We start from the raw sequence: 22,491 nt of genomic DNA, 5'->3' as shown, positions 1-22,491 counted from the left end.
TGATTGAATCGTCAAAAGGCTATTGATATCCTAAGATTATTAAGCAAATTGCTTCATACACTCAAAAACCAGATCTAAAACAATTATATTCCAAGGTAGAGGTCTGGGTGAAGTAGTTCTCAGTCAGCTCAGTGAAGGTGTCTTGTTCAGCAAATAGAGCTCTTCGGTTAAGGTTCTCGAATGCGGGGAAAACTCTATGAGTCCGTCTCGTGATCATCTCAGGAGGTAACAATCCATTTCGAACAAAACATCTCTGCAGGGACAATTTCGTGCTAGAGCAGGGAATAAAGCTGTCAGAGAGTGATACAAATCTAGCGTTGGCGTGTCAAAGGATATTCATGGCCGGTAATGCCCACTGCTCTCCGGTTCTACAGTCGGAGACTGGAGCATTAATAGAGCAGTATACCTCATCGATAGCAAATTCAACAGAAAGAAGAAATGTATCTGACAAGTTATAGCTGGTAATCAGGATACTATCGAGGCAATAGTATTTCTTAATCAGTTTATTAACCTCTGCAATCTTACCTCCCTCTGTCATCGTTCTCCAAGGCAGGCTCCTGACTTAGATCACTCAAGTCAACATGAAGTCACGTGAGGTACAAATATCTTCTTATTACACTAGTCAGTCATGCTTTCTTACCAGCTCCTACTTTGAGACCCAGATCTGCCAACTTGCTCTGCCTAGCAGACTGCGCGACATCTTGACGTCCACCCAATCACACTGCTTCGTCGCTTCCCTAGCTATTGCACCATCTCCAATTACTACGCCCGAACAGAGAGACCTTAAGAAGAGATTGCCCTTTCGTTGTGCCACATTAACAAATCACGAACTCATTCTCTGTGCGTCCTTGCATGTGATGCTCTTGCTTCTATGCTAATCCACCCTTTTCTCGCGCTCATCGGGCCTCTTCGGCAAATCCTCTGCTACCGCGAAAATTTGCGGAAAATTTGCCACCCATGAAGCAGGGCGGCTCTGCTCGCTTTCGCCAGCGAAAAATATCAGTCAAGCAATCCCTGCAGATACTAAGACAATCTGATATCCCGGACATCGAAGAAGAGCAACAGCGAGAAATTCAGCAAGTCGAAACTGGTGTCGAAAAAGGCGAAGAAGAAGTATGCATTTCTGTTTAAAGAATCCCCCTACCCATATGTGATTACGTGATCTCGTGTGTCATAACTATGCAAGACACTAACATAGTTTTTTTTTTTATAGGAGCATCATCTTCAGGCTGCTATAAATGCATCTCTTGCTGCTGCTGCAGGTGCTAAAGTTGAGCATATCTATATTCCGACTCCAGATGCCTCTAAGGTATTCGAGGGATATTCAAAATACTACACTCGCAAATTCAATGAGCCCTCCACATATATCCGGTTCAGCTCTACCGTAGAAGATACTAGCGGCTGTCCATATTGTCTTGATGAAAAGGACTTTGAATTTCTTGAGAAAATCAATGTGTCTAAGCGTTCAGCATCTCAAAAATGTTCGGAAGATATTTTTGAGCTGATTATGCAGCAGCTCGAGTCGACAATATCGGAGCGGCAACCATTTTTATCCACCGACGTCAGCCAAATTTTGTCATTTGATGAATTAGAAAATGCTTTGACGCATTCGGGAATCGCCCCGTTTATATCATTTGCTAAGATAATATACCCTCATTGGAAAGAAAGACGGATAGAGCGAAATGGAAAACCAATTATGTATACTCTCAAATTTGAAGAGGGTGAAAAAGATGATTCAGATCCTTACATTTGTTTCCGGAGAAGAGAGTTCAGGCAAGTGCGCAAGACTCGCCGTTCAGACACGCAAAGCTCAGAAAAATTACGACGCCTCAGAGCTGAGATGGATGCAGCTAGAACCCTTACAGAAATGATAGTGCGCCGTGAAGCTATGCGAAAAGATTTACTCCAGCTTGAATGGGATACGTTCAAACAGCGGGCAGTCCTCAAAGACATGAAGCGGAAACTGGGTCTGAAAGGCGATGACGATGAGTTAATGACAAGAAGGAAGAAGCCAAATACAGGCGAAATTCCAGTCGTGAGGGTACCAGTTCCAAAAGTAGCTGAAGTCGATCTTATTACTTTGGAAGATGTGTATCGAAAGCGAGAGAGCACTATTGAAGCAGCTATTGAAGACAAGCTTAATAGACGTCGCGAGTTAGAAGTGGGCTGGGAAGACTACACAGATATCGTAACCGGATGGATAGGGATGCTTGATGACCGATTACTTGTATAATATATATGAAATGAATTTACTTTTGTCTGTAGCCATAGTAGATTGTATTTTATGGCTGCATTATGACGACTTCAATCTTTTTCAGCTATGAAAGCCGTTATGCGGCGTAATGATGAGATTGATCTGATTGATAAGTTCAGAACAAAACTCCACTACTGGCTAATTATCCTGAACAGACTGTTATCGGCTACGTTGCATATTTGCCCTCTTACTTTAGTCTATTTTCTGTCTTAACTGATCATTAATTCATCCTCGAATCCGCAGAGACGACGAGAAATCAGATAATGTACTACTAAGGACACAATTCAGGGGGAAAGAACTGGCTCGAGCGACCAGATCAAAGTGTGTACTTGACCTCGATGGAGGGGGAAGACAAATTACAGAGTGAGGGACAAGATAAGACACCGGAGAATGCGCTGACTAAAAATTGCGTTGGATTGATCGAAGAAAGAAAGCGTTCTATATCAGAGTTGTTGGAGGGACCAACGAAATATCCTCGTCGTCGAGCTATTATAGCTGTATGTGTCTTGACAAATTTCAAACCTGAATCTGATAAGCTGGCAAATAACTAATGAACTCAATAGTGTGAGGTATGCAGAGCGCGTAAATCTAAATGTGACGGCGGTCATCCAAAATGTAGGCTGTGTATCGATCTGAATGCTGAATGCGTATATCGAGAGCGCGGTTTCAAGTAAGTCCCGGACTCGAGTCACCCTTGACTGTAAACGACACTGTCTTTAACGTATTTGCAGACTTGAAGCTCGAGATAAGCTGATTCTTGATCGGCTGGATAGTCTAGAAGCTTTGTTCAGATCTTCATCAGAGAGACTGGAAAAAAATTTATCATCTGTTCTGCAACTGCAGTCTAATCAGATATCAGAAGAGCCACAATCTCCACTGTTACCATCTGCATCTGTCTCTTTATCTTCAGTGTCAACTCCATTGCTACCTGTGACTGCTCAAACGTCTCCAAGTTATTCTCGCCAACTAGCCCCTTCACCAATCCCGTCAAGTAACTCAGCTCATAGCAAGAGCGACCGCAGTTCAAAATCTGAATATTCGTTTTCTATCCCTGAGGATCATTCTACAACCTGGCTTCACCTTATTCAGCGTCCTCAAGTATCACAGTTATTGAGTGCACCTACCAAATTATTGCATTCACCGTTACATCTTGAAATTGAGCGCCTTCCTCTTAATTTTGATTCAAACGTTCTTCTTGACTTATCACAGGTCCAACCCCTGGTTATTTCTTATTTCCAAAACGTTAATCCGTTTATCGCTTTGATTTCCCCATATAGCTGGGAATCTTACTATCGTACAGCAATGGCAAATGGATTTCAGAGTGGCTCTGAAAGTCTGGTCGTGCTTTCGGCTTTGGCCCTAGGAGAGGCTGCTCAACAGGTATCGATAACTTTGATCCCCAGTGGAGCACCAATACCTGGAAAAGAATTGTTTTCGAGAGCATGGCTTCTCGTAGGGAGAAGTTTGCTTTCCTCAAGTCTCATTGATTTGCAAGCTCTCCTCCTATGTAGTGTCTACTTCTTTTTCCTAATCAGACCACTGGATTCCTGGAATTTAATTTCAATAGTATGCTCCAAAGTCCGAGCCATTTGCTCTGCAGACCTAGATCTTTCAGCTGATAATCGTGAGTTACTGAAAAGGATATACTGGAACGCTCTAATTTTCGAAAGGTATTCATAAGTCATCTATACTTTGGTTGAAATTGTTAACATATGATGCAGTTACATACTTGCTGAGCTCGACTTGCCGCATTCCGGAATTGAGTGCATAGAAGAGCAAATTGGTTTACCTTCGGGCTTTTTAGAACCCCCTGTTATGCCATTGACAGTTCCTGGAACAGATGAGATTTGGTATTTTCTTGCTGATATAGCATTGCGAAAGCTTCTAAATCGAGTACACGCGATGCTTTACTCTAAAGCATCTAGAAAAATGCCAATTTCTTCATTTCATCCTATAGTCGAAGAATTGGAATTTCAGTTGAACCAGTGGTATGAGAATTTACCTTCACCAATAAAGTTTCAATTCGGAAAGGACAAGCCGACAAATCGATTTTCTACTATGCTTAGGCTGCGATACTATGTTTGTCAAAGTATTATCTGGCGAGTATATGTTGAAGCTGCGCTGGAAAATAACAGTCTCTTAAAGGATGAGAGGATTAGTAGAGGAGCACTAAAATGCATCGAAGCCAGCTTATTTCGAGTTGAAAATATTGATCAACAAAGGGATGGTCATATTTTATATATCTGGCAAGGCAGTCTGGCACTGGTAGCTCAGATTATTCTTCTGATGGCAATCTCCGTCTCACCTGTTCTCTCTCAGCTTTTACCTTATCCGACAGCCAAAATTACACATATTATTAGATACAGCGTCAAAACTATGGTTTTGCATGGTACATTTGCCCCGTCCATTAAGATAGCTGCAAATGCATTACTTGACGCAGAGCAGAAGTGGTCGGAGAGAATTGGTATTTTGCTCCGCACGTAAACCGAAATCTAGATTGAAATAGATATATTGATGTTGCCATTTATAGACGAGAAATAAGACAGCTGGCTATTGTGCTATTAATTAAACTGGAAGTCTGCAGACAAATTCTATTAATCTAATTCTTGTATATGATAGTATGATATTTCAAATAAACCTTTCAGTATGTTGAAATCCACGGTGTAGAGTTTCGGGGCCAAACTCTCTTATATAGCGACATTGCTATTGTATCCTGAGCATTAATAGGGCCATTGAACGTACATTTGTAGTATCCGTGCGTGCCTATGCTATCCTTTATAACACCTTGACGACCCATTTTTGTGAATAGAGGAACAGCTTTAAACCAAGCCACATCATCAGCATTAAAAAACATATATCTCACAGTAACTAGCCGCTTATGTATCTTGAAAGGATATCCTGTAATTACTGCACGTTTAACCATGATTCTAGAGTGGTCTGCGTCAGCGACTGCTCCGGATGCGACAAGTTCAATGTCCCTGTCTGTCTCTTTGAATAGAAGAACTGGAGTATTTCCAAATGAGACTGGAACAATCATGGACGCAAGGGCGGTATGCCCCTGATGTAAAAAGCGCTCAAACTTGTATATATGATTTTGTGAAGATCCATTTTCTGAAAAAATAGGATTAACTCGGTATCTGCGAGGGCCGTATTGCAATATAAGCGAATCTTTTGAAGGAATTGGTTGTTCGTATTCTGTATTTGGAGTCACCGTAGCATTTAACATAACTCTCTTATTTTCATATCTTAACAAACTGAATATAGGGTTTATAGGTCGTGTGATCATCGTCAAATAGACACTCTTAGGAGCTCGAATATAGAGTATTACAGATTCTCCTGCCTAATTACAGTCAGAAAAAACCAGACAGAATAGACTAGTCGGCCTAAAATATAGAACCTTACCGGAACTCCAACTTGCTCAGCTTCTTTCATAACTCTGTTTCTGGTTGCTCGAAAGTTTTGGAATCTGGATAGCTTGTTCCAGTCATGAGGTGCACGAGGATCACTTTCATCGACATTCCATTCGCTACTGCGCAGGCTACGCAGTCCGCGATATCTTGAGAGTCGTTTTCGTGCCGACAATTCAGGTGTAAGTTCGATCTCATCTGGGAATTCTTCATCATCTCGTTCGCGCTCTTGGAACTGCTTAAATCTTGAAAAATGGTTAACATAAGTAGAATACCAAAGTTGTCAGGCGCATTAGCTTACTGCTTTGCTTCCTCTTCAACAGAAAGTTCAACAAACATCTCGGATTGAGCATCGATTTCACTGGCCGGATATTCAGCGTTTTCCATACTCATATCATCTAGCCCAATCATTTGTTCGTCTTCGACTTCATCTCCGCTTTCAAATTCATCATCACTATTCTCCTCCATGATCCAGCGAGCCTGATACTCAGACATTCCCTTTGGAATATGATTTTTGTCAAGAAACGATTTCGGCGCGTCTTCGTTCTCATCTTCGTCAATATAGAAATGTTCATCCAACAAGACACCTCTTGGCTGATTGTTAGAATTAGAATAATCTAGTTGCATCTCGATATCATCTTGTTCCACCTCATCAAACGGATCCAAGCTGTCCTGATCATCTGAAGGTAGTAAAGTAAAAGAACCCGTGTAGTCCTCTTGTTGAACGCTAATACCGCCTTGCATCGCCTCTCCCGATTGATTTGATGAGCATATTCTATCTAACTGGAAATCGCCAATTCCAGGAATATGAATAAGACGATTTGGATTCAGACATTTACCTCGAACAAATCCTTCTGCTAAAACGTAGCCATCATCAATCTCTGTGGAATCTTGATAGGACAGCCGAGACGGTAGCAGATAGGATCTGCAATCTCGCCATTGAATTCCCTTCGGGAATTGCTGGCATAAGGAACGGATAATATTAAGGCAGTCTTGGCGAGAGTCGATTGAGAATATCCGCTCTTGGTCTGCAAAAAAATGCGAAACATAAGACAGCAAAGATCTCTTGATTTCAGTCTGTGACTTCAAAGATTCCACCTCCTGGAGTCGGTCGACAATTGCATAGATGTTGGAAACACCTTGTGCAATAATAGAGCGCAGACAAGTTTCTCCGAGTTTGTCTACTTCCTGTTTAGCAGACAATCCAAACACCACAAAATCTGCGACTTCAGCAGCATTTAAAATCGATGAAAGATGTCGAGGCACGACGAGATACTGGAGTTTCTGCTGGAATCGATCGATAGCCATCACATATGAACCAAACTCAGAGAGATCTGCAGATGAGCCGACAGATTCGTTCAGTCTGCGTACAATCTTCGCAGAATCTACGTCCGGACATAGAGATACAATGGCCTAGAATAGAATTAGAAGCCGTCATTCACTTCAGCATATTAAGCCACATACAATAATGCGCGGAGCTCCTTTTTTGCCTGCAAATATTTTACGACTTGCAACATGCTCTTCTTTTTTGCTCAGCATTAGCTGCTTTGCTCGATTTTTTCGTTCCTGCTTCGACTGCTCTCGTCCATGCCTTTGTCCTGATTCTGACTTTTCAACTTTACCTTAAATTTACTGTCAGTATTGCCGTCTGGGAATATCGCACTCACGTACCCTTTGTCTGCGCTTTCAAAGCACTTTTGGACAGATGTTTTGTCTTGAATGACTTGTTTTTGTGCTTTAGCGATGATCTATGATGGTGCAGCATTTTGTAATCTGTCAGAGTGTTGAGACTACTATCTTCTCGAAAATCAAGGGAACAAAAAGATTTTGATGAGCTGGGAGTTTTCAGACTTGAACTGGACATTAACTCCCAACAGAAAAAATCTAGCTAAAGACTGTTTCAGCTCAAACCTATATTCGATAATAGAAGAGGGGCGAAAAAGATAATCTGATTACGTGAATACAATTTTTTTCGCTTATGCATATTGAAAATAGCTTGGTAGAAAAAAATGGATTTTGTTGTGAATGCTAGCACAATGCCTCTAGGTGCAACCAAACGGTCAAAAGTAAGTTCTATTATATTTCTGAAGCCAAACGATCTGACCGATTAGATACGCCGTGCGAAAGATATCAAGCTTCGAAATAATCTTAAACAATTGGATAGACGATATAAAGATGCTCGAAGAGCTGTCAAATCATCTGAGTATCTGCTCCAGGAAGATATAGGAGGGCTAGAGGCTGAAGGAATGGAACGAACTTTTAAATTCACACAAGAACAAATCAAGCAAGAGGTGGATATCAGTACAGCTGCGAAAGGTTTTGACCTGAGATTGGAAGATTATGGTCCGTACTGTGTTGACTACAGCCGTAACGGCAGAAAGCTGTTACTAGGCGGTAAGAGGGGGCATATTGCTGCGTTCGATTTTCGTGAAGGTTCTTTAGATACGGAGCTACATGTAAATGAGATCGTGCGTGATGTGAAATATTTGCATAACGACACGTTTTTTGCGATTGCACAGAAGAAATATGTCTTTATTTATGACAAGTCCGGTGCTGAAATCCATTGTCTGAAGAAGCACATTGAAGTCACTCATATGGAATTTCTTCCGTATCATTTTCTGCTAGCCACCGTGGGAAATGCAGGTTGGCTTAAATATCAAGATACTTCTACAGGTGACCAGGTTGCCGAATTGAGAACTAAATTAGGTCCCAGTTCTGCTATGGCTCTGAATCCTTGGAACGCTGTAGTCCACTTGGGACATGCCAATGGTACTGTCTCACTGTGGTCCCCTTCTAGTTCTACTCCGCTCGTAAAGATGATTTGCCATAAAGGTCCTGTGAGTTCTGTGGCCATTCACAGAGGTGGAAATTATATGTCGACGGCGGGAATGGACGGACAGTTGAAGATTTGGGATATCCGGAATTTTAGGGAAGTACATGCTTATTACACGCCTACGCCAGCTACTTCGCTAGACATTAGTGAGCGGGGTCTCATAAGTGTAGGATGGGGTCCGCATGTGACTGTTTGGAACGATGCATTTCGAACCAAGCAAAAGTCTCCATACATGACGCATCTATCTCCTGGATCGATTGTGAACGATGTAAAATTTTGCCCTTTTGACGACGTGCTGGCATTTGGACACGACAACGGAGTCACAAGTTTAATAGTTCCAGGTTCGGGAGAAGCCAATTTCGACACTTTGGAGGTCAATCCCTACGAAACTTTACAACAGCGACGAGAGACTGAAGTCCAGGGATTACTGAACAAACTTCAGCCGGAAATGATAACTTTGGATCCTAATTTTGTAGGAGATTTGGATACAAGAGCTCCAGAGGAGAGACAAAGAATGGTGAATCTAGAGACTACAGGAGAGCAGGATTTGAAAAAGAAGGAGTACGAAAAGAAGCTAGAACCACGTGCTAAGCAGAGAGGCCGCAACTCCTCTTTACGAAGATATCTGCGAAAGAGAACAAATAATGTCATTGATGATCGTCGTGTTCGCGTTCAAAATGCACTAGAAAAAGAGAAGAAAATGCGACAGAACCTATGGAAAGATGAGCATGGACTACCGTCAGATGAGCGCAAATTTGGTCTGGCATTGGCTAGATTTGCAAAATAGGCTTTTGTAAGTTTAGTAACTGAATTAATAGGAATCAAATTGCTATGGATTTATTCAATTGTGATCTAAAAGGGATAAACAGAAGGCTCTTTCGTCATGTCCAAACCATTTGATAACTGTTTCTTATGTTGTTCGTCCAAATAAGACAAAATGAGATCTCCATATTTTTCTTTTCCCTTGTACAACGAAACATCATCAGCCCAAGCTCGGATTCCATCAGCGAGACGGCCAGGAACATAAGGCTCTTGGGCAATTTTTACGATAGGAACAAAATAAGTTCGCTATATAAGATTAATAAGGAGAAATGAATCAGAAATTACCCTGTGTACCTACAATAGTAAAAACAACACCTCCAGAAATAGGTAGCCGTCTTAAAGACTGTCGTTCTGAACGGAAGTATAGCTTGCTAACATCTGTAGCTTCTGCAGCTGTGTACCATCCAATTGTTTCACTATCCTCGGGTCCGATCGCGTTTGACCATCCCAGGTCGTTGTCGGTTTGGATAAAGTACTAGAAATCGTTAATCGTGGACTGTAAGAACCTAAAACATCGAACTTACATTATTTCGAACCACTGGTTTTTCGCAGCGAAGTTTGACAAAAAATCGTTCCATTGACACCTGGAGTTTTTCTCTGAATTGAGGCACATCTCCAGAAGTATGGATCTCAGATAAAGGCATCCCAAGTTTATCTTTCAACCGCCAAAAGCCTGGAAAAGTTATAAAACAAGCCAATTTAAATAATAAGAATCAAGCGTACCTGCTAGCAATATACAACCTGCCTTAAGATAGTATTGCTTATCAGGACCAGGTAGCATGATAGCAAGATCGTCCTGGACGAGAAGTGCAGCTATCTCCATGGGATCTCGCTTAAGAGGTCTTTCAGTAGTGTTAAACGATTCACCAGTGATGATATTGTCGATTCCAATAGCAGTCCGCTTGAACACAGAAGGATACCGATTAGGTAGCCAGTCTCGAAACTCTTCGAGCAGTTCACAGGCAGAATCATAAGCAGTTGGATCTGTGGCGACCAAATCGTCCCGCTCAGTCAAGCGTTGCTTTTTTCGCTCGTGGTAATCGAGAAACTCATTATCCAATTCGATCCAGTCGTCCCAGTTCATACTTCTAATGCCCATAGTCACATGGTAGTTATGTTTGAAAGGTCTGTATGGCAAAGGCTTTGTGAGTTTGATATCCCAGTCCGGATACTCATCTGGGGTAGGCGTGGAGAATTCACCAGGCGTCCAAACCGCTGAAACAAAGTAAATATTTCGTATAAACTCATTTACTATTCACAAAACTGACCTTTCGATTTTTTTTTTGCCGGTTGCGGTTGTGGAACAGGATTTAGCAAAACCTGGCCAACCTTGACCGAGATAAGGATGATCTGGCCAAGAAAGATGACCGCAGCTGCCATGAGAATATACTCTCGCTGCGTTGCATTGCTAGCATACGATTGTACGTATTGTACTATCCCATCGATTGTTTGAGCCATATCTTTCTACTAAAATCTCAAATTCATCCGTCTCGTGTTATTATATACTTGAATTCAAAACTCTCCACTGATAAAGGCAACTCCTCCTCGAAGCCGCTCGACAGTGCGGCGAGGATACAATTTCCTATCTTGGAAAATTATTATTACTATGTACGGTAATTGCCTCCAGCAATTGCCCAATCAAGGTAATTCTAATTAGATTCACTTTGTTCAGTCAGTGTTTACAATAACTTCTCGACGCTTTAAAAGGCAATATGATGTCCATTCCCGTCGAAAAAGTGGTGTATCAGGTATGAGATCCTCAATCCACTGCGGCAGCTTCACTATCCTAGCTAGTACCGAAGTTCGGTCAGAGTCAATGAACGGAAAACAGGTAACTAGACTCCAGTGTTGTTCGTCTAAAATATATTGCTGTTCAAAAGTTCCCTGACTAGTAGAGGACGTAAAATTAGAGTCGATTATATAGTCGCAATTATCGACAGGGAAATAAAATGATACTTCCTCTTTGTTAACGTTGTTCAAGCCTACAGGAATTCTTGAAGCTGCTTTTGTCCAAGGCTTACCCTCAAATTCTGTAGGGAGCAGCCCATCAAAGTCACTTTGGATAAACTTCAATCGCATGTTGTCTTGCAAAAAAAACGATGAAGGATATCGGTACCATTCTCTTCCAACGCAAACATTGGAAATCGGGGAGGCCGTGCTCTGTTGCAACAGAGCGCTGTATGTCATGATAGGAGCAAAATAGAAAGAATGCAGAGCTAAAATTCGTACCAGTCCTATAAATATAATCATCGAAGTGGTAAAAATAAAAAAGCAAGATATCCAGATGAAAACAAGTCTAGAAGAAAATCCTGATTTTCTTGCCCATGTACTAAATATCGACAAACTGAAGTCGACGAAGATGGAGCCATTTAAACTGATCAATGGATATACGATATAAAAAAATCGTTCCTCTTTATGCGGTTGTAGAAAAAAAATTCCTGACCAAAAAAAAAGTGGCAGCAATAGGTTAACCAGCAGATTCGTAGGGGTATCTTGGTGATTGGAGAATAGTAACATCATCTGAGAGTGTTAGTGTGATACGAGCCAATTACGATTCATCAACATACCAAGATAATCGATGAAAAAGCTGCAAACACGGCAATGAAATGAAAATTTAATAATAAATTGTGTACATAGTATATCCAGGGTTCAGTACCGAAGATATTTGGGCCAGTATGTTCAGTTCCAAACACGTTGTATAGTACAATGTTCATAGGCACACATTGTAATTTTCCAAACGCTTTCGAATCTACAACCATGACTGCAGTTAATAGAGCAGCGGAGAGTGTTACGGCCTTCCCTAAATTGGAGAGTGACTTAGGTCGAGACTCATGGAGAACCTGCCATAGAATAGTAACAAAGTAAGGAATCGCAACTGCTGCAGCAAAAGTCCATCCCACTATTGCACTTACTGCGAAAAAGGAAATCGTCTTTGCGCTCACCGTCATGTCTGTCCGAATCATAGTCGAGAACGACAGCATAGTCCAATACATTGAGAATGAAGAAGGCAAGAAAGTTACGGAGGCATGGAACATGCCTGGTGCAGAAAGAGAAAACACTGCAAATAACTGCGCTGCTCTAGAAGAAATTCGAGCTTTGATTGAGTAGAAAAGATGGACTTCGCAGTAGGCGCAAAACGTGCCTAATACAGCTCGTAGGGCAAAGAATAGATTTTCCTGAACTTGTGAGTCATGTTATAGTGAACTCAAGCGCTCTCTCTTTGAACCATACCTGAGGAATACCGCATTTCAAACAGCCTTTCAAGATCAGTGCGTGGATCCATACATAGAACCAGCTTCTGATAGCGTACACCGGCGAGTATTCCCAAGTCTCGAGACCGAATCCGCGAGTAAGGAAGTGAGTGGGCTCCCAGTAGTTAAATACTGCAATCTCGTTAGTCATTTAATCCGTAATAGAGATCTAGAGCCTGCCTTCGTCGCAGTCCGGAATAATACTGAATTGAGCGCAAAGTATTCGGACTGTCAGTGCTATAGGCAGGAGGAGCCCACTCAAACCTGCATGCTCATTTCTTCGAATCTCTTCAGTAATCTTAACTTCTGACATTCGTCTTGACTGACCGATTGACACTATTTCTGTCAATTTATTAGTGTTGCAGGACAGTAGCTGTTTATTTAAAAAAATCTAAATCACTACAACAATGGTTTGAATTAGTTCAGCATGACTTCTGATCTGACGTATTACGTGCACTTTCTGGATGCTAATGCAGAAGCAATCCAAGTGTTTGGTATCGCCTGGCTCTAGCCGATATGTACGTAAAATTCGCTCTGGATTCTGTCCTATTCTTATTATTTCACAAACTCAAACACACCGAACTCGAAGTTTTAATTTTTCGATTTCGACTCGAATTTCATATAACCCGCTTAACTAATCTGAACTGTGCGAGTAGTCACGTTCGAAGGTTGTGTTTGCTCAAAAACTCGAGCGATCTACACCCCCTGAGATCTTACAGAAGTTGGAATCATCAGTTTTTTAGAGCCCTATCTTTCCAGTATTTGTTCTTAAAGAGATTGCTGTTGATGGATTTAGGTGATGAACAACATGCTCCTTTCGTCATAGAATTGGACGGCGCGGAGAGAGATGAGGAAATCGTTTCACCTGCGACGTCAGACGGACATGCAGGATTAGAGTCACACTTTGACGGGAACATTCATAAAGCGGAGCTTGGACTCAAGAAATCATCTGAAGGGGGTCATCTGGAGAATCTGGAAACTAGTCTGCCTGTGGGCGACTCCAATGGCGAAACTAGCTATGTGAGTCAGACCAACGGATCAGAGCTGGCAATAGCTGTGGAAAGCAGAGGGGACATTCTATCTGCTCGGCAGTCAGTTGCTTTAGACAGTTCGATTGATACCGAAGTTAGTCTACCTACTGCTTCTCCGATGCTTGAACAAAAAGCGATTTTTCCGGAAGATCCCTCTGTCGCAGAAAATCTTAGCAAGTCCAGGGTAGATAGTTCTGATACCGAGTCGAGCAAATTGGCGTCGTCCGATGTGGAAGACATCGATGACGATGATAATGAAGTTGATGAAGAGTCAATTAAGGATAAAGATAAAGATAACAATCATAATCGGCCCAATTTGGCAGACGACGAGTTCGAGTCTGGCGATGAAGCTGATACTGGGCCGATAACAACTAAGAACGAAATTTTGGAAGAACCCGTTAAACCAATCGATGTGGAGATTCCACTTACTGAGCCCATTGAAAAGTTAGGGAAAATAGAGCGTGTGGTGGGCAAAGGCGTAGTAATTTCTGCTTTTATAACAGGAGAATATCGAGTCCTTGATTTAGATTCGGTTCTTGTCTTTGCTGACCGGAAACCATTTGGAAGGGCAAGTTGACTCCAAATTGCGCTTTTTTCAAATATCTGATTAACAATGCCTTATAGGTGTCTGAGACATTGGGACCGGTCCAAAAACCTTTGTATCTGGTAAAATTTGCTACTGATGACGAGGCCACTTCATTCTGGGAGAAAGTTGGTACTGAAGTTTTCTACGTTCCTAGACTTAGTCAATTCGTTTTTACGACAGCTCTCAAATCAGCTAAAGGCAGTGATGCCAGTAATTGGAACGATGAAGAAGTGCCTGAAGAGCAACAAGAATTTTCCGACGACGAAGCAGAAATGAAATTTAAGAAAAAGCAAAAGGAAGCAAAATCCAAGAAAATTTTGGAAAATGGTACTGATTCTGATAACTATGATCCCAATGAAGTGCTGTCTTACACGCAGACAGCTAATAGTAAAGGACAAAGCAAATCCGAAATGTCTTTTGCAGAGTTGGCTGACGCTGATACGAATTTCATGGCTCAGTTGACGCAGGAATTCAACAAAAAAAATGCTTCCGAGACTTCCCGTTCAAATGAAGAGCAGAAGCAAGATAGTGTGACTCAGAAGGGATTAACGACGGCAGACGAGACAGCGACGGCCAAGGAACGTCCAGATCTAGCCAACATCCCAAAGGGACCTCGCGTGGATGATGAACCATACAAACCTCTTAGTAGACCCACTAATCTTCTATCAGGGGTGCCGCCAGCACCTCCTGCTCGAGGGCGCGGAGGCATTCCTCCCACTGGGCCTGCTGCAGGACGACAACCGCCTTTTGGAGGTAAACGGCATGGAGGACCATCAGAGCCTAGCTCGCGGCGGCGATCTAGGCGACGGCGACGCGATGAGAGGGAACATTTTGATTTTGACTCTACTCGTGGGAGAGATCATGATGTGGAAAGCCGATATCGATTTCAGCCGGGTGAACGTCGACGGGAAGAGTCTCCTTTACCAAGGAATGATTCTCGGAATTTTGCGAATAAGCCTGGTCGGAATAGTGTGCCTCTTGTTTCTACTAATTCTAGTGGAGGTGCAAATATCGATCCTAATCTTGCGGCAACTTTATTACAGCAAATTCCAGGACTGGAGTCCATCGCTAATTTGTTAGCTGGTCAAACGCATGGTCTAGATCAAAATGCACAAGCGCACATTCGAAGTTCTGTCCCTCCTCGATGGCAGCCACCAGCACACCAGCAAATTCCGGCAGGAAGCCATGTTAATCCTGCATTTTTCAATCAACTGAGCGGTATATTAAGCAACCAGCAATTTCAGCAACAGCAGTTACAGCAATTTCAGCAACAACAACAACAGCAACAGCAACAGCAACAGCAGCAAAAGGCTTATATCTCATTACTGCAGCAGCAACTTCAGGCTCAACTAAGTCAAACACAAGAAGCACCAGCTATAACACCGATTATGCCCACATCTCAAACTGCTCCCGTGATGCAGGCTCCCATAGCTTCTGCAACTCAACAGCTTCACTCATTAGTTGCACAATTACAAGGGGCAGCTCAGCTATCCTCATTGCCGCAGCAACCTCTCAGCCAGCAATCGTCGCAATCTAATTACACCAGCCAAAACTCTGGCAACCGCGATGGATCTGCGCAAGTCCAATATTTGTTGGGCATGCTGCGAGGTAATGGAGGAGGATATCAAGGTGGAAATGGAGGCCAATTTGGGAGGTGAAATCGAATTATGGATGTACTATACCAACGTCTAGAATACAGCATTTGATATGTAAGGAAGAAATAGGAAAATAAAGAAAAAAATGGGCAAATCACAAAAACTCCGTTAATGGTAGCAAGTGAGTAGATATCATCACCGACTCCAATACAAAACAAAAAGCAATGAGAGCAACAAGACAAAGGAAGTCTGCTTATGAAGATGCCTTTTTTACGAAATCAACTACTTTCTGCTCTGTTTCAATAGCCTTTTGCTCAGCAGATAAAACTGCTGACTTGGCTTCCTCAAGATGGAGACTCTCTGAGACCTTGTGGCTAACTTTGTGCTCAAAGTTGATCTCCTGAGCTATCGCGGTGTCAACGGTTGATTTAGAGGAGAATGTGAGCCATGAAAGATACGCCTGCCAGATGACACTGGCCGCAGAATTAACAAGACCACGACAGTGCGGGGGGATGAGGGTAAAGTTGAGAATGACGACGTTCGGCCAGTACATGCAACCGTTGACCCAGGCCACAGGCACGCGCTGTTTGAGGTTTTCAAATATCTTGTTGGGGTCTGTGATACCTTGCCAAAGGAAGCCGATGGTCAAGAAGGAAGAGAGAAAAAACGGTGCAAAACAGGTCTGGTTGGCAACGCACTTCATGGCCAGCGAGATGTACTTGTTTGCATGATTGATATTGCGAGCCATAAAGACGAACCACCGGTAGGTCGGTATTGAAAGGATCGAACCAGTAAGCATAACCTTCGATGTCCGCGTCAGATCGTAGTCTTCGTCGGTCGTAAAGGCCTGCGACAACGTATCTCCTACAAATGAGACTACAATTGCCTGCAGAACTTGAGTCGTGTGTGGTCTCCGGTTATGGAATCTCTCATATCCCTTGCTAATTCTGGCTGCAACAGACTTTGGCTGCTCGGTAGGTGAATCTGCAGCGGTAGGGTGAGTAGAACCTGACGCGGATGTTGACGAAAGTCGCCTCCGAAATGCCTGAATGACCGCCTGTGTCTGTTCGGGAAGTGCACGCGAAAGACGTGAATATCGGAAGTACATTTTCGCTGGAAATATTCAGAATCAGTTGAACTGATGAAACAAATAACAAAACACCACAATTTCACCAGCGTTCCGCAAAATCTCGCTATAACTTCAGATTAACGTCAATTCGAACTGTGAACCTATTTCCGCTCTTGCCTGTTTGCGGGGCCCGATAGAAGGGCCAGAAGACTTTCATCTAAAACCTCCGGTCCTGAAGATCACGTGGAATCACTCCGACGGACCGGCTTCCGGATCAACCAACGCCGCACCGGCTCTTAGCCCGTCTGATAGAAACAATCTTGCACTGTCACGAGTGCACTTGGAGGACAGATAGGCAAAATAGCTTTAGATGGTCACCCTCTCTAAAAAATTCCCTAGCTGAAGTCGACCACAGTCAAATCTCCACTGCCTGGTTGACGCCGTATTTGCGGATCGAACATAATAATAATCTGACTTAGAATCTCCTATTATCATAAAAACATTTTGTCTTGGAGTAATAATGGCAGACCATTCCCGAGATCCCTGTCCGATCGTTATTGTTAGCGACTTTGGTGGAGCTTTTGCTATGGGTGTATGCTGAAGTCATCGGCTGATTTACGGATGCAGAAATACAAGACTACTAACTCTGCCTACAGGTCATCGGTGGAACTCTCTGGCACGGCGTGAAAGGGTTTCGCAATTCTCCATCGGTAGGTTTGGAAAGTTAATTTGCTGCTCGCTGCTTGAGTCTTTCAGTTGCTGATTAACCTTCTTCAGGGCGAACGTCGGATCGGAGCCCTTTCTGCGATTCGAGCACGCGCTCCTGTGGTTGGCGGAAATTTCGGCTCTTGGGGTGGAGTTTTTGCTACTTGCGATTGTGCAGTTAAAGGGATTCGCAGGAAAGAAGACCCATTTAACGCTATCATCGCAGGATTCATGACCGGTGGTCTATTGGCTATGCGTGGTGGAGTGAAGCACGCTCGAAATAATGCCATTGCTAGTGGTATTCTGCTTGCTGCTTTCGAGGGTGTCGGTATTGTCATTGGTAGAATGTTAGCTCCTCCTTCACCTATGGATGCTGCCGCTCCGATGCCGGCTTGATTAATCCACATTCTTTTGCGGAAAGTGCCGTTCACCTGTTTTTTCCTTGGTTTGGTCTGGTTTATCAAAAGTCTTACTTCATACTTTCTACTTTACAACTATCTGCCCCCTTCATCCTTCGCACGGATCTTGAAACTTCTAAAAGATTTTTCGATAATTTTTTCATGATTTGTCCTTATATAGGAATTTGTTCCTACCTTTTGTAATATAGCTCTTCGTAAATAATAACCCCTTGGTTTTAGTCAATTTATGGAATACACAAAAATACATATACAGCAACGGCAAAAATTACTCTCATTTTATGGAATTGCCAATCCCTATATTATTAATTAATCTTCCCCGATCAGAGTAGCAGCGTCCTGAATCTCCTTCACAGATAACTGTCCCGGAGCAGCAGCAATAGGCATCAAAGGGTGTGTGACCGGCGTGAGCATCCGATTCAGGACCCTACTCAATTGTCCGACTTTACCCATATTAATCCCCAGGAATGGTAGTTTATTCGACCCTTCACCGTGCTGCACTCTGAACTGTTCGAGTTTGATGTTATCCGACCTTGATTTGGCAAACCCGACAAACTTCACCACATCGGCCCATACTTCACGACCGCAGGTAGCCTCATTATATTTCGCTTCCCACTCAGGTCCATCCCATTGCCAAGTTCCTGTCCAGTCATGATTTGAAGCGATCAACTTCGTAAAACGTCTCGCGCTGACTATTTTCTGGATCATCCAACTCGGCCATGAAAGTTCCACGTCAAGATAGGAAATTCCAAGCTTCAGGGCGAGTAACATCAAAGCCAGAGCTTTATCATAATCTGTGTCGGGAAATCTTCCGCCTTGTGTGACCGTACGGACCGTGAAAATGATGGGAATATCAGTATACTTTCGAATCAGCCCTATTTGCTCCTGGACATAAGCAATGCTGGGACTAGAATCATATGGAGCGGGCTGTAGCAGATCGACTCTCAGTTCTAAGGCATCGGCGCCGTCAATCATTGTCTCGATCTCCGGCATGGCAACTTGCACATCAGGGAACGTCAAGGCTAGAAAGTATGACCGAGCTTTAGAAATTATCTTGTCGTGAACAGTGGACACTCCAGTCATCGTATTTAAAACGCTCAGCAGCGTCCGCTTAAAATGGATCTTGTCTTTTTCGTTCGAAAGGTTCGAGCTGTAAATGAAAAAATTCGAGCATTCATCGAACCAAGCTTCCCGGCGCTGCCAAACAGCGTACATATCATCGACGTAGCTTGGACGCGTCTTGTCCACAGACAGGTATTCCATGATTAACTTCACATCACGGTGAATATGAATCACGATCCCAGACTTGGCTATAAATTGCTTCAATAATTCCCTAGCCTCTGGGGTTTCCACAATCCCACCACCACATGCAAACACATGGCCTACAGGATACTTTGTCATGACCTCTTGAAGAACTTCTAACTCCAGTTTGCGAAATCCGTCCCAGTGATCATCTCGAATGATTTCTGGAATAGTCCGATTATGTTTAGTCTCCAAGTAAACATCCAAGTCCGTAAACTCCATCTTTAGAGCTTCAGCAATCCAGCCTCCTACTGATGTTTTTCCTGCTCCTCGCATTCCAATCACAAACAAACTGTGTCCATTATTCTTACGGAATGCAAGCTTACTTGACGGTTTCGCGAACGGTGATTCGTACCCTGCCAAATCGGTTCCAAGCTTCCCATGCAGTACATCCCACCAACCTGGCCACGTCTTTTCGACGCACTTGCGGTCTTTGATCAAAACGCCATCCCTGGCAACGGTTCCGAGTAAACTAAAACTCATTGCAATTCGGTGATCATCATACGTGTAAATCCCTTGTGTGGATTCGTTTGGACTGATAAGATCTTCTACTGAGTCTACCCCCGTGATAGCAATACCATCTGGAAGTTCACTCGCATGGACTCCAAATTTTCCAAGTTCGGTGATCATCGCAGCAATCCGATCGCACTCTTTAACGCGCTGGTTAGCAATTCCAACAATCTGAGTTATTGATTTGTCATCATCGTGGGCAACAGCTGCTAAAACGGAAGCAGTCAAAAAAGCATCTGTCATGGGTTCCATATCAATCATCTTGAGTGACTTCAATCCACCAATGGGAGGACCCGTAACAGTAGTAGAGCATTCATTTTGGACAACCAAACACCCCATTGGCCGTAGTACATCGATTGCAAATTTAGCATCTCCCTGAAGCGAGGTCGATCCAATATTGGGGATAGTACAGCTGGTGCCAGTCAGGGCAGCAAAGGCAAGAGGATAAGTTGCTGAGCTCGCATCACTTTCCACCACATATTCGCTAGGTGCCTTGTAAGGCGTATTAGGGATATGATAAGTATGTGGTTCCAACGAAGAGCGTACGACTTGAACACCGAATGAGACCATCATTGCAATAGTCATATCAATGTAAGACTGCGAAATAGGCCTTCCCCCAACTAAAGCCAATGTGGTAGGTTTCTCCGCATAAGGCGCAGTCATCAGTAAAGCAGAGACATATTGAGAAGAAATAGTAGCTGCAAGTTCAACTCTGCCGCCCTTTAAATGCTTTCCAGCAGCAATTCGCAAAGGTAGACTACCATTAGATTCAATATACTCAACATCAGCACCATTATTATTTAAAGCCTCGACCAATGGCCCAATTGGCCTTTCTTTCATACGATCGTTGCCGGTGAGAATGACATGATGTACATTGTTGGTTGTGCAGGGTTTGACGAGGGTCGTCACAGCAGCCAGAAACCGCGAAGAGGTTCCAGAGTTACCTAGATAAATTGGAACAGAAGAAGCAATCAAATTGCCGCCACGTCCTTTAACTTCTAGTACATCTTCCTCTGTGCGGTCTGATCCACGAACCCAAGTAAAATCGGCGCCAGAGAGCTGCGCAATGGCATTCATCATATGCTCAGTATCATCTGAGCGAAGAAGATTAGACAAACGTGTAGGGGTGCTACTCAGAGCAGCAAGTAATAGGGCACGGTTGGTGATCGATTTCGAACCTGGGGGAGTTATTTGAACATGAGACGAGCTAGTCAGAGAAGTTGGCCTAACAATCGCATCAGGAGAAAGCACCAATCTGATATTTTCGTCCCCAACAACAGATGCTTTTTGTTCAAAAGTTTTTCCAATGGCAGTGAGAAGAACAATTTTCTTCTGAGCACCTGAGTTCTTCTTGTCAACAGCCATCGTCGCCAGAAGTTTATTCACAGGAGTAGGACGGTTATTAGTAAGCTGCATAATTTTTTTGTCTTGTGGGGAAATGGGCAATCCATAAGCTGAAAGGATATTAATGATTCTGGCCACTGCGGAATCTGAAAGAAGGCCAAGATAGCGAGCGAGCTCGGCTTCTTTGACCATGCCAATCGCTACGCATTCGCCATGTAGAACTTGAGGAGCAAATATCGCTTCATAAGCGTGACCGACCGAATGCCCAAAATTAAGAAGGTTCCGAAGTCCACCTTCACGCTCGTCTGCAGATACAACAAATGCCTTGACTTTAATGGAGCCTATGACAAGTTTGTGGAGCATGGTTTGGATAGAGGATAGGTTCACAATGCCCGTACGAGGGTCACGATTACGGAACGCAGAGAGAAACTCGTCCACATTTGTCTCGAGACGATTAAACTCAGTTTCATCCCAGAAAGCGGCAGTCTAGGAATGTTAATGAACTAATAGTATAAGATATTTAGAACGAAGGCATACTTTGATAATTTCAGCCATGCCATTGATGAACTCTCGCTCTGGAAGAGTTTCCAAAAAGGCAAGATCAACAAAGATTCTTTGAGGTTGCCAAAACGCCCCGATAAGATTCTTGCCATAAGAAACGTCGATGGCAGTTTTCCCACCGATGGAAGAGTCGACCATAGACAGGAGTGTAGTCGGGATCTGGACATACTTGATTCCACGCATAAATGTGGCTGCAACAAAGCCGGCCATGTCACCGATAACACCACCGCCCAAAGCTAGCAAAACACTGTCTCGCGTGCAGCGATTACTGAACATCCAGTTTTCAATGTACTCTTTTGTCTTGCTAGACTTTGACGACTCTCCTGGAGGAACGGCATGATGAATCAGTCGGGGAGGTGTGACCACGTTTTTCACAATTTCCTCAAAAGCATCGATAAACGACTGCAGATGCAGTCGTGCAAGATTGGTGTCGGTCACGAGAATGTAGGTGGACGAAGGTATCTGTGTGATGATCTCCTCAAGTAGAGTCCGCACCAGGCCGTAACCAACCACGATGGTGTCTTTACCAAGGATCTCCACGCGCTCTATAGGCGCGCGGTCAACAAATTGAGTCATTCTCATCTGTTTCTGTACAAAGAACAGTAACAGTACTAGTAGATAACGATGGACTAATCGATCTATCCTGCTTAACTAGTCAAGAAGAAGAAACAAAACATGAGCAATCTAAGAACCAAGAAAAAAACTAAAGAATTATTTTCCTCGGAAGCCGCACAGTCTCTATACTACGTCATGTGATGAACTGTAAGACCATCATGTGATGAAGTGTTTTGTTCTTTGTACAGGA

The 22,491-nt window shown here is 43.2% G+C and overlaps 10 protein-coding genes across 10 annotated transcripts; 5 read left to right on the top strand and 5 right to left on the bottom strand.

The window, feature by feature from the left end:
• Window positions 1-957: 957 nt before the first annotated feature.
• On the top strand, window positions 958-2,233 carry V1516DRAFT_621756 (enhancer of polycomb-like-domain-containing protein; the record flags this gene model as incomplete). The annotated part of the gene is made up of 2 exons (XM_066919544.1): window positions 958-1,113; window positions 1,214-2,233. 2 exons carry the CDS (start codon window positions 958-960, stop codon window positions 2,231-2,233), a joined length of 1,176 nt encoding a protein of 391 aa, XP_066778388.1.
• A 359-nt stretch (window positions 2,234-2,592) lies between these two features.
• V1516DRAFT_701523 (uncharacterized protein) lies at window positions 2,593-4,817 on the top strand (the record flags this gene model as incomplete). The annotated part of the gene is made up of 4 exons (XM_066924129.1): window positions 2,593-2,751; window positions 2,818-2,924; window positions 2,986-3,924; window positions 3,976-4,817. 4 exons carry the CDS (start codon window positions 2,593-2,595, stop codon window positions 4,736-4,738), a joined length of 1,968 nt encoding a protein of 655 aa, XP_066778387.1. The 3' UTR covers window positions 4,739-4,817.
• Window positions 4,818-4,895: 78 nt separating this feature from the next.
• Window positions 4,896-7,426, bottom strand: V1516DRAFT_695534 (uncharacterized protein; the record flags this gene model as incomplete). The annotated part of the gene is made up of 5 exons (XM_066923996.1): window positions 4,896-5,594; window positions 5,657-5,906; window positions 5,963-7,074; window positions 7,126-7,283; window positions 7,333-7,426. The coding sequence occupies 5 exons, from the start codon at window positions 7,424-7,426 to the stop codon at window positions 4,896-4,898; spliced, it is 2,313 nt and encodes a 770-aa protein (XP_066778386.1).
• Window positions 7,427-7,578: 152 nt separating this feature from the next.
• On the top strand, window positions 7,579-9,719 carry V1516DRAFT_673893 (WD40-repeat-containing domain protein). The gene is made up of 3 exons (XM_066921989.1): window positions 7,579-7,727; window positions 7,773-9,643; window positions 9,701-9,719. The coding sequence occupies exons 1-2, from the start codon at window positions 7,671-7,673 to the stop codon at window positions 9,279-9,281; spliced, it is 1,566 nt and encodes a 521-aa protein (XP_066778385.1). The 5' UTR covers window positions 7,579-7,670; the 3' UTR covers window positions 9,282-9,643; window positions 9,701-9,719.
• Window positions 9,316-10,802, bottom strand: V1516DRAFT_673890 (uncharacterized protein). Its single transcript, XM_066921988.1, has 5 exons — window positions 10,585-10,802; window positions 10,040-10,531; window positions 9,841-9,989; window positions 9,615-9,791; window positions 9,316-9,562 (listed from the first exon to the last, which is right to left on the bottom strand). The coding sequence occupies exons 1-5, from the start codon at window positions 10,772-10,774 to the stop codon at window positions 9,347-9,349; spliced, it is 1,224 nt and encodes a 407-aa protein (XP_066778384.1). The 5' UTR covers window positions 10,775-10,802; the 3' UTR covers window positions 9,316-9,346.
• A 77-nt stretch (window positions 10,803-10,879) lies between these two features.
• V1516DRAFT_296929 (Alg9-like mannosyltransferase family-domain-containing protein) lies at window positions 10,880-12,981 on the bottom strand. The gene is made up of 4 exons (XM_066918868.1): window positions 12,748-12,981; window positions 12,548-12,699; window positions 11,884-12,492; window positions 10,880-11,836 (listed from the first exon to the last, which is right to left on the bottom strand). The coding sequence occupies exons 1-4, from the start codon at window positions 12,878-12,880 to the stop codon at window positions 10,985-10,987; spliced, it is 1,746 nt and encodes a 581-aa protein (XP_066778383.1). The 5' UTR covers window positions 12,881-12,981; the 3' UTR covers window positions 10,880-10,984.
• A 372-nt stretch (window positions 12,982-13,353) lies between these two features.
• On the top strand, window positions 13,354-15,842 carry V1516DRAFT_663858 (Gar1/Naf1 RNA binding region-domain-containing protein; the record flags this gene model as incomplete). The annotated part of the gene is made up of 2 exons (XM_066920548.1): window positions 13,354-14,166; window positions 14,223-15,842. 2 exons carry the CDS (start codon window positions 13,354-13,356, stop codon window positions 15,840-15,842), a joined length of 2,433 nt encoding a protein of 810 aa, XP_066778382.1.
• V1516DRAFT_673879 (uncharacterized protein) lies at window positions 15,821-17,020 on the bottom strand. The gene has a single exon (XM_066921987.1). The coding sequence runs from the start codon at window positions 16,885-16,887 to the stop codon at window positions 16,033-16,035; it is 855 nt and encodes a 284-aa protein (XP_066778381.1). The 5' UTR covers window positions 16,888-17,020; the 3' UTR covers window positions 15,821-16,032.
• Window positions 17,021-17,248: 228 nt separating this feature from the next.
• On the top strand, window positions 17,249-18,264 carry V1516DRAFT_673877 (mitochondrial inner membrane translocase subunit Tim17/Tim22/Tim23/peroxisomal protein PMP24). The gene is made up of 3 exons (XM_066921986.1): window positions 17,249-17,440; window positions 17,505-17,558; window positions 17,626-18,264. Exons 1-3 carry the CDS (start codon window positions 17,369-17,371, stop codon window positions 17,947-17,949), a joined length of 450 nt encoding a protein of 149 aa, XP_066778380.1. The 5' UTR covers window positions 17,249-17,368; the 3' UTR covers window positions 17,950-18,264.
• V1516DRAFT_673874 (EPSP synthase-domain-containing protein) lies at window positions 18,023-22,359 on the bottom strand. Its single transcript, XM_066921985.1, has 2 exons — window positions 21,663-22,359; window positions 18,023-21,611 (listed from the first exon to the last, which is right to left on the bottom strand). Exons 1-2 carry the CDS (start codon window positions 22,266-22,268, stop codon window positions 18,279-18,281), a joined length of 3,939 nt encoding a protein of 1,312 aa, XP_066778379.1. The 5' UTR covers window positions 22,269-22,359; the 3' UTR covers window positions 18,023-18,278.
• Window positions 22,360-22,491: the final 132 nt, after the last annotated feature.

This window comes from Lipomyces oligophaga (genome assembly GCF_038497815.1).
Source record: "Lipomyces oligophaga strain CBS 7107 unplaced genomic scaffold V1516scaffold_3, whole genome shotgun sequence".
NCBI lineage: Eukaryota > Fungi > Ascomycota > Lipomycetes > Lipomycetales > Lipomycetaceae > Lipomyces > [Lipomyces] oligophaga.
Note: the sequence above shows the minus strand (reverse complement) of the source record. Positions and strands in the feature narration are given on the sequence as shown.